Below are 10,731 nucleotides of genomic sequence, written 5' to 3'. Positions count from 1 at the left end.
AGTTCTCTTAATTCATATACCTTTCACAAATTTTTTCTTGCCTTATTTCCTTGACTAGGGCCACTGGTGAGATAATGAGCATCTTTAGTTTTTTTCGTCTCACAGGAAGAGCTTACGGTGGGTTACCATTAAATATGACACTTGCCGTAAACTTTTGATTTTTTGTTTTTGTAGATATCATCTATCAGATTAAGGAAATTTTCTTCCATTCTGTGGTGTAGTGAATTATTTACTATGTCTCTTCTAGCCTTAGTCTTTGTAATTCCCACCACACTACTCTTCTCCTGATGGGTCTGGATAAGAGAAGGTGGGAAAAGATCCTGATAGGATGATATTAATAATTGTTAACAGAGTTAGTCGTGACTGTGAAAATTTGGAACTCTTAATATGGGTATAAAATTATATCTAGTAGAGCCAGTGAGTGGGGGATCTTACTACTATCAAGGCAGAAGAGCCAGGAATGGGGTATATCCTTTGGACTCTAAGATCCCTGCACATTGAACCTCCCTGATTCAAGAACAGAATGCTTTGACACTGGAAGAGTAGGAAAGGGCATTCCCATTGCTGAACCTTTAAAAAAATATTTTAAATATTGATGTCTCTTGAATTTGATCGAAAGTGTTTTAGTCATCCACTGAGGTGCCCATGCAGGTGTTGCTTTTTTAATGTGGTGAATTACATTGGTTAGTTTCTGAAACTAACCTTGCATTTCTGAGATAATGATATTTCTAGATATATTGCTAGATTTGTTCATATTTTGTTCCAAATTTTAAACTTTGTTTCAAAGCCCTCCATCATACAGTGACACTTTGAAGGTTTATAATTTTCTCCTGTTCTTGTCAGACTTTGGAGACCATGTTAAGTTAGCCCAAATACGAGCTGGGGAGTGTTCCAAAAGAGGAACTAATTTGTTTAAGATGGAGTTTTTCCTTTTAACTCAGAAATTCTTCTCTATCATTTGTAATGTTTTATCCACAAAGCCCTTTATGCCTTTTAGCCAGATGTATCCTGTGATCCCTCTTGGCCTGTGCTGCAGAATCCATTTTTTCTATTATGTTTTCTACTCAGTGATGACTGGTGTATATGCCCCACTGCTGGTCAGAGGTGGCGTACTAAAACATGGATCTGACATCACTCTCCCTTCATAACTTCACCTGATCCCTGCAGCTGGCAGGGTCAAGACTGACTTCACAGCAGGCTCTTTGCTGACTTGATTTGCCCAGTGGACTGGCCACTGTCACCTGCCCGCCTGCCCTGGTAGACCACCCTGAGATCTCTTTCATTGAGAGCTAACTCCATCTCCTAACTGGCACTCACAAGGGAAAGTAAGGCCCAGGGAGTTCTGTGGAACCAGTCCTGGATCCAACATCATGGGGGTGGGGGGCTGATGTCAGACAGCGGGAGTCTAGCACTGATGCCCCTGTAGTGTCCTCCCTACCCACACCTCACCTGGTAGTGCTGGCTGTGGGAGGACCCAGTGGGCCAGACCAAGAGCCCCACTCTTGTCTGGGTCCTGGGAGCTAGTTATAGGGTTGCTTGGCAACCCAGGCTGTTATGAAGCAACAATGGAACGCACTAGGCAGGTGTGGAGGACAATCGGTGCCTTAGTTTGTCCCAGACATCCCAGGAGATAAGAGATAAGCTGGAGTGGGTGGTGGCCTTCATGTGGCTAAAACCCTGCTATTCTGGGGGAGAGGTAGATCTAGGTCTAGGACCTAAAGTAGAAGGCAGCTCTTGGCAGAGTCAACCCCCTGCTCTAGCTTTGAGCCAGGAGCTGGCCATCTAGTCTTCTGGGTAGCCTGGGGCCCATACCTCTACCCCACGAGGTTTTTCACACACCCATCTCAGTGTCAGATTACCTAGTGATCAAGGTAAGCATGGGCTTATTTGTGCTTATTTACTAACCTGTAGTGAACAATTCCACATTTTTTCACTGAAGAGTCTGCTTCCAGGTATGTGTCTGTCTTAATAACTTCACAGCACTCTTCTACATAATCAAAGCCTCTTTTCAAATTTACACTCCCAGACAGGGCCGGAGGACAGGGTGGTGACACCCCTGGGAATTGTTCACTACCGGTAGCAAGTAAGCCTGTAGGGACCTTGCTTATTGGGTAGTCTGTCCCCGGCCCCTCCCACTCAACCAACATCCTATTTCCCTATAAGCTGTTCTGCCTGCCTAACACCGCTCCACCTACCACAAACAGGGAAAAGGGGTTGTTAAGCGCCCTCCAGTGGGTTCCGACCCAGAGCGACCGTGTATAGGGTTTCCGAGGAGCCTGGTGAGCTTGAACTGCCGACTTAGAGGTTCAAACTGGCTTTGCAGTCCAGCAGATAAACCCACAGCGCCACACCAGGACTCCAAGGTGGTGGTGGACAATGCCAAATCCAAGGTTTATTGTTACAGGTCAAAAGGTGCTCGTTCACAAACGGTCTTGGGAAGAGGTACATTCAACAGCACTGCGGGGCCCTGGGCCCTACTGGAGGACAGGAACTGCCTGCCCCGGTTGGTCTCATGCTTGCTTGAATGGGCCCGCTAAGGCATTGCACAGTGTTGTTAGTTTTTTAATTTTTTATTTAAATATAAAAACCAAACCAGCCCTGGAGTAGAAAGAAAAACTGACGTAGGAAGGGTTGAAGAGAGGGTGCTAAGGGGACAGTGGCAACAGCGGTGCTATCCCCCCACCTGACCTAGCTTTGGGAAGGGGACTCGAGGAGGGGAGGGCAGGGCTGGCAGGAGGGCCAAACTCAGACAGGAGTCCTGCCTTCATAATTTTTCACTTTCACATACTATAGAAAGTTAAGCAAAATAGCTATCTCATATATATTTATATATCATATATATAAATTAGGCAGATCAAGGGTCCAGGGACACTGAGATGGGGCACTCCTGAGTCCGAGGTGGGAAGCTGGGTCTCTAGTGCCCGGTCCCCCCCTCAGGCCCAGCTGAGAGTTTGTTCATTATTGCTGATTTGGGGCCTGGTTCTGGGTAGGGAGCACCGGCAGGCCCTGCCTAGCAAACCCTCTAGTCTCTGGGGCCGGAAGCAGCCCTGGCTCAGCCAGGGCCAGGCAAGGGTGGTTGTCTTCACATCCACCACGGCCCCCTCGGAGACCCCATGTAGCTTCTGGGACTCCCGTGCTCTCCTGGGCCAGGCCCCCCTTTCTGTTCAGTCCTGGGGCCCTGGGCTCCGGGAGGGTGGACAGCTCAGATACAAACAGGGCCTTGCTATGTAGAGCTACAAAATCTCACAATTCAAAGGGGCTTCCTGATCTCTTAAAAAGAATTGCACTTGCCAGCACGCTCCTGTGGCAAGAAAGCACACTTGGAAAGTTGTCTGCTAAGTGTTACACTAAAAATACGAGTATGTACTAACTGTCATGGCTAGAAAGAAATGGTGATCTTAAAAAAACAACAACAAAAAAAAACCAAATCAAAAGAGAGGCTCCCTAGGATGAACACAGTGGTCCTCGGGGGATTGGGCTGGTGACTGGGGGCTGCCCACGCCCGGGCGCCCGGCCTGAGTAGAGGGGTGCGGGGTGACTTGGCGCACCTGGGAGCTGGAGAAAACCCTGGTCAGTACTTCCTCCTTCAAATGTGGTTGCTAGCCCCCAAAGAGTGTTGAAAAACAAACAAAAAAAAGGCGAAGAGTGGGGAAGGAAGGGGAGAAGGGCCTTGCTATACTGAGAGCATTAGAGAAAAGTGGGCCCGGCTGTGCAGGAACCTGTATTCAGAGGGAAGTGGCGCTCAGAAGATGTTGGGACACATGTGCCAGTCCTGCCTCTCCTTGGCCTCCCAGTAGCCGCCCTTGTAAACGCAGGCCGTCTCCCCGGTCAGCGGATCCAGTCTCTTCTCAAACCACAGAGGGGAGTACACCTCTGCCTCCTTCTCTGCTGGGTGGGAAAGCAGGCGGTAGGCGGGCAGCTGCTGGGACGACCCTCACACGAGGAACTCACCATCTCTTTCCCGAGGTGTCACCCTTGCCCGGGAGAATCCCCTCCCACGCCATCTGCCCCGGGACGCACCCCAGCCCTGGGGCCTCGGCTCCCGCTTGCCTCACCTTCGTCGGCGTTCAGGCTGTTTCCCCGCGCATTGGCCTCCAGCCGCCGACGCCGTGATAGGCGCTGCTTCTCCTCCAGCCGCTGCTTCTCCACGTTAGCTTCATCCCATTGCCCCTTCTCCATGAGTCTCTGGTCAGGCCGCAGGCGGCTGTCGGTGGGCGCCACGCCCTCCTCGTGCTCGTTCAGGGTCAGCGCCAGCTCAGAGAAGTAGTACATGTTCTCGGCGTTCTCCCTGCGGTGGGCGGCGGATCAGTATCCCCGACCCATCTCAGGCCCAGTCTTCCCTCGCCTGGTTCTCATGGATCCACTCGGCCGCATTGGCTTCAGGCGCCCATCTAGCCCACCAACCCCCAGATCAACAGCTTTCTCCCAGCCACCCACCAACCAGCAGCTGTTAGCCAAGTTCTACTTCTCTGGAATTCGTATGTTATATCCAAACAGATTAGCATAACCTTGCTTTGTAATATCCTCGTTATTGTTTAATTATCTGGCAGCCACGTTCCTGTGGTTATTATGTGTGTCTATTTTGAACTGTCAGGTCAGAGGTTTGTTCCATTTATTCCTGTTTGAAGATCACACTTCTGGTGTTGCTGATCCTCTCTATATTGTATGCTTTTCTGATTTAGGGAATTTTGCTTTTATAGTCCTTCCTTTTACTTTGCTGGGTTTATTTTGCTGTTCATTTTCTAACTTCTTGAGATATATGTTTAGCTCTTTACTTTTCAGTTCTTCTAATATATGCATTTTTAAGCCTATACATTTCACTCCAAGTACTGCTTTGACTAAATCCCACCATTTTGGATACATGTTATTTTCATTACCATTCGACTCTTCAGTCTTTTCTGTCTTCTATTTAATAATCTTTGACTTATGGATTAGTTGGCATTGTATTTCTTATTTTTACAAACATTTGGGGATTTTTCTAGGCAGTTTTTTTTTTCTTTTTGCCCCTTCTATGTGTGTGCATACACATTCTTTAACTTTACAGACTGGTATCATGATGATGTAATTATCTAGGACTTGTTTTTTTCACTCAGTGATAAGGTTTATCTGTATTGTTGAATGTTGCTGCTAAGGCTCTTCTGTCTTAACTGCTGTATAATATACCATTGTGTGAATATGCCATATTAGTTATCTAGTAAATTTGGATTGTTGTCAAGTTTCTGTTGTTGGAATAGTCTTATGTCTGCTTCTTGATGTAATTTGCCAGGTCTCTTGAATACAGGTATACTCTGGTGATTTTGTGGGTTCTGTTCCAGACTACCATAATAAAGTAAGTCACCTGAAATTTTGGTATCCCAGTGCATATAAAAATCCTGGTATGGTGCTGTGGGTTAATGCGCTGAACTGCAAAGTTTGTTTGAACTGCAAGGTCGGTGGTTCAAGCTCACCAGTCACTCCTAGGAAACCCAACACAGGGTTGCTCTGGGTCAGAACCGACTCGATGGCACTTTAACAACAACAGTGCATATAAAAGTTATGTTTATACCATGTTGTTGTTGTTGTTGTGAAGTGCCATCGAGTCGGGTCCGACCCATAGCAACCCTGTACAGGGTTTCCGAGGGTGTAAATGTTTATATCATACTGTAGTCTATTAAGTGTGCAATTGTTAAGTATTGTCAAGTCAGTTTCAATTCACAGTGACCCTGTATAAGGTTTTGTAGGGGCGGCTGGTGGGTTTAACCTGCCAACATTGTAGTTAGCAGTCCAGTGCTTGTCCTACAGTGCCACACCAGGACTCCAGTGTGTAACAGCATTATTAAAAAGTTTGAAATACTGTGAGAATTACCAAAATGTGACATAGAGACACAAAGTGAGCACATACTATTAAAAAAATGGCACCAAAGGAACTGTGAGACACAGGGTTGCCACAAACCTTCAATTTGTAAAAGACATAGTATTAATGAAGAGCAGTGAAACAAGATATGCCTATATATATATACCTAGGAATGGAATTGCTGGGTGTCAAAATATGTGATACTTTCTTTTAGGCGGTAAGGCCAAAATATTTTCCAAAGTGGTTTTACCAATTTACATATCTACCAGCAATGTATAAAGACATGTGACTCACATCTTCTTCAACACGTGATATTATCAAGACTTTGAATTTTTAGCAATCAAATAAGTGCATCTCATTGTAGTTTTGATTGGTATTTCCCTTATTATTACTGATGTTGGCTGTCTTTTTATTATCACTGATGTTGGCTATCTTTTGATAAGATTATTTTCCAGGGAAATTCTAGTTCCTTTTTCTATTAGATTATTTTTCTTTTCTTGTTAAGTGCTGTTGACTCAGTACCTACTCATAGCAACCCTGTATATAGAGTTTCCAAGGAGTGGCTGGTGTGTTTGAACCACCGACCTTGTAGTTCAAACCAGCCTTGTGATTCAGTGCTTAGAAGTACTTTATGTATTCAGACACTAATCCTTTGTCTGGTGTAGTGTTGTGATTACCTTCACCAAGTCTATGTATTGTTTATTTTCATTACTGTTCAGTGAATTCTTACTCATAGTAAGCCTATCTGTGTCAGAATAGACCTGTGTGCCATAAAATTTTCAATGGCTAATTTTTCAGAAGTAGATAACCAGGCCTTTCTTCTGAGGTGCCTCTGGGTAGATTCAAACTGCCACAGTGAGTGAACTAACTGCTTGTACCACCGAGGGGTTTCAGAACTACCATTGTTGTTAAGTGCCATCGAATTAGTTAGTGACCCTGTATAGTGTTTCTGAAGAATGGATGATGGCTTTGAATCACTGACATTATGGTTAACAGTCCAGTGCTTATTCTGAATCCACGGCTACCAGCAAATCCACTTTGAGGTTCAGACTCAAAAGACATGAAAGCAGAGATGCAACAGATACTTGTGCTCCAGTGTTCATTGTAGGATGATTCCCAGTAGCCAAACGGTGAAAAAACCTAAATGTCCATGAATGGATGAATGACTAAACAAATTGTGTTGTTGTTGTACCATGGAGTCAGTTCCGACTCATAGTGACCCTATATGTTGTTGTTGTTAGGTGCCATTGAGTCAGTATGGACTCATAACAACCCTATGCAAAACAGAATAAAACTCTGCCAATCCTGGGCCAACCTCACAGTTGTTGCCATGCTTGAGACCATTGATGCTGCCACTATGCAAATCCATCTCGCTGGGGGTCTTCCTCTTTTTCTTTGACCCTCCACCTTACTAAACATCCTTTCTCCAGCGACTGGTCCCTCCTGACCCTGTATAGGGTTCCCAAAACTGTAAATCTTTATGGGAGCAGAAAGCCTAACTCATCTTTCTCCCAAGGAATGGTTGGTAGTTTTGAACTGCTGACCTTGAGCTTAGCAGCCCGACTCGTAACCACTATACTACCAGAGTGCCTTAAAAAAATTGTTATATATATAAAATGAAACATAGCACAGACATAAAGAGAAGTGAAGTTCTGATATATGTATTATGATATTGATGAACACTGAAAATATGCTGAGTGAAATAAGTCAGTCATAAAAGAATAATTATTATAAAATCCCATTTCCATGAGATATCTAGAATAGGCTAATGTATAGAAATGACAGTCTATTGCTGACTACCAGGAGTGGGAGGGAAGGGGAAAGGGATGTCATTACTTTGTGGGGTACTGAGTTTCTGTTAAGGGTGATGAAAAATCTGGAACTAGATAGTGGTGCTGGGTTGTACAACATGATACACATAATTAATGACACAATTATACACATCAAAAATGTTTTGTTATATGTATTTTACCACTTTCATGGACTGAATTGTGCTGCTACCCCCCCACCCCCCCAAACCCTGTGTCAGCTGGCTGAGCCATGATCTCAGTGGTTCTGCAGTCATGCAGTGATGTAAAGTGGCCGTTATGTGATGATCCCCCATAATGTGATCTGACATAAGAGGCTTTAGGGTGGGCTGCAATACACTTAATCCATCACAACCCTGCTTCCCTGCTTCCTTGTAAGGGAGTTCTTATCTTACAAGAGATAAAAGGAGATTGAATTGAGTAGAGAAGGAGGGCCCTATCATTGTTGTTAAGTGGCCTCAAGTGAGTCAGTTCTGCCTTACAGTGACCCTGTATAGGGTTTCTGAGAAGCAGCTGGTACGTCATTAGAACTGCCAACCTTGTGGTTAGCAGTCCAGTACTTATGCTAAGGAGCTCTGGTAGCATAATGGTTACGAGTTGGGCTGCTAATCTCAAGGTCAGCAGTTTGAAACTACCAGCTGTTTCATAGGGAAAAAGATGAAACTTTCTGCTCCCATAAAGATTTATGGCCTGACCAGCTGTTTCATAGGGAAAAAGATGAAACTTTCTGCTCCCATAAAGATTTATGGCCTGGGAAACCCTATGTAGGGTCACTGTGAGTGAGAACTGATTCCACAGTGCACTACCACCACCACCACTTATACTATAGTGCCACACCCACCAAAAAAAAAAAAAGGGATGGGATATGGCCCCTTGGGACTGGGGTCCCTGGGCTGTGAAGCTCCTAGATGCACGGAAAGATTGGTGCTAAGCCACATGGAGATCTCCAAGGAATGTTGGGCCTATGAATGCTAAAAGCAGGTAAGGACCTTTTCCTAGAGCTGACTGAAATTAAGCCTTCCAATAGAAGCCAGCACTCAGAATTTGGACTTCTAGCCTCTTAAATTGTGAGAAAATAAATTTGTTTGTTAAAGCCATCCACTTTATGGTATTTCTGTTTTCACAGAAATTGAAAAAAGAAAACAAACTGGTTGATATTACTGACAGAGATTGAGGACATTCTTCTGAGGTGACTTACTGAACCCAATTTTTGGAGACTGCATAACTGAGAGGATTGGTTAGCTCATTCAAAAAAATTCAAGTTATCCACACAATCCAATTTTTCAGTCTACTAAGAGTTCCTTTAGTCCGGATAAATTTCATTATGTAAATGTATTTCACTAACTAGAGAGCCCTGTACTGACTGGGATTCCATGAAATAGAATTCAGAGAACAAACAAGATGGTGGATCAGGTGGAAGTGCAATGAAGAGCTCTGTCAGCAACAACACAGAATACTGGACCAAGCCGGCTCAAGGGATGGTGCCAGAACTCTGAACCACATATAAAGAAATACTTAGAAGGTTGGAAGGCTTCCAGCTACAAGAATTTGTAGCAGAAGCAACAACTTCATTGCTTTATAATTCAAGATACTCAGCTGCTCTCAGATGAGCCATCTTGGGTGAGACCAAGCGGGGGAATGATCAGAGCAGCCATGGACGCCTGACAGAAACACAGAGATAAAGGAATGGACATTCTCTCTTTTTTTTTGTATCTGTTCATTGGTCTCTCGTTATCTGCGCACCTCCGTTCTGGTGACTAGAGGGGGTGCCTGAGCGAACGGACACCCCACCCTCACCCCTGGAGGGTTCTATTATGCATGTGCACAGATCTCCTTGAAATTTAAAGTCAGTTTCCACTTAAAACCAAACGGCAGTGCAAAATGGCCAGAGCTGGCCCTGAACTGTTTATCACTAGGAAAAAGGCCTGAATGGGGATGGTGGAGTGGGACAGGCAGACTAAAAAGGAAACAGGCCAAAAATGAAATCCTGAGTTATGTCACAGTGACCAACAGTAGCATCTTGAAATTTCTTAAGAAGAGTGAAAAGGGAAGCCCATCTTCTGATGACATACATCTACCTGGAAACAACCAGAAAACATAAAAAAAAATACCAAAATACACACCCATCTAAGTATTAAGGCCACAGATAACTCCTGAATATGCCTAAAAAACAGAAACAGATGACCATATCAACACATGTCTAGAAACAAGAAAAAGTGAGCTGGAAGTAGACCTACACTCTATACTGGAAGATGGGCAGGCTTTGGAAATGCCAGAGAAGGAATTCAGAAAAATGATTATAAAATGTATCAAAACACTATACAATGGAGTTGAGAAAAATAAGGAAGTCAGGAAAGTGCTATAAGAACAATCAAATAAGATAGATACAGCATTGGAAACCATTCAAAACCTACAGAAAGAGGCCCAAACAATTAATAATAGAATATCAGAAATGGACAATATACTGAAAGGGCAAAGGAGTAGAACTGAAGACATAGAAGCCAGAAGATAAATCTCTCAACACAACTAAGAAGAGCAAGAACAAAACAGGATAAAAAAATCTGAAGAAGGCCTAAGATTCATATTGGACAACATGAAGAGGAATAACAATAATTATCAGCATTCCAGAACAGGAAGAATCACACAAGTCCTCAGAGGAAATAGTTGGAGAACTTCTGGAAGAAAATCTCGCTGACATCCTGAAAAGTGAAAAGATAAGCATTCAAGAAGCTCAGCGAACCCCAGGAAGGATAGACCCTAAAAGAAAATCACCAAGCCATAAAATAATCAAGCTCTCTAAAATCAAAGATACGGACAAAATTCTGAAAGCAGCTAGGGAAAAGAGAATTGTAACATACAAAGGCAAACAAAATCAGATTAGGCTCAGATATCTCAACAGAAACCATGAAGGCAAGAAGGCAATGGGGAGACATATATAAAACCCTGAAGGAAAAAAAACTGAACACCAAGAATCCTCTACCCAGCAAAGCTGTCAATCAAATACAGACAGTGTAATCAAAACATTCCAGGATAAACAGAAGCTAGGGGATTTTGCCAAAGCCAACCCTGTTATAAAAAAACATCCTAAAG

General features: G+C 43.9%; 1 protein-coding gene across 2 annotated transcripts in view; it reads right to left on the bottom strand.

Moving 5' to 3' along the window:
* Positions 1 to 3,742: 3,742 nt before the first annotated feature.
* Positions 3,743 to 10,731, bottom strand: part of OSBP2 (oxysterol binding protein 2) — a 237,443-nt gene continuing 230,454 nt past the window's right edge. Inside the window, exons 13-14 of one of the 2 annotated variants that reach the window (XM_006869254.1) lie at positions 4,056 to 4,288; positions 3,743 to 3,885 (exon numbers count right to left, since the gene is read on the bottom strand). In XM_006869254.1, the coding sequence (XP_006869316.1) occupies positions 3,743 to 3,885; positions 4,056 to 4,288 (376 nt within the window). Of the gene's footprint in view, positions 3,889 to 4,055; positions 4,289 to 10,731 lie in introns of both variants that reach the window. The other variant, XM_006869255.1, reaches the window with a different exon arrangement.

This window comes from Chrysochloris asiatica, unplaced genomic scaffold (genome assembly GCF_000296735.1).
Source record: "Chrysochloris asiatica unplaced genomic scaffold, ChrAsi1.0 scaffold00128, whole genome shotgun sequence".
Lineage (NCBI taxonomy): Eukaryota > Metazoa > Chordata > Mammalia > Afrosoricida > Chrysochloridae > Chrysochloris > Chrysochloris asiatica.
The sequence above is the reverse complement of the archived record's forward strand: the minus strand, read 5'-3'. Positions and strand labels throughout refer to the sequence as shown.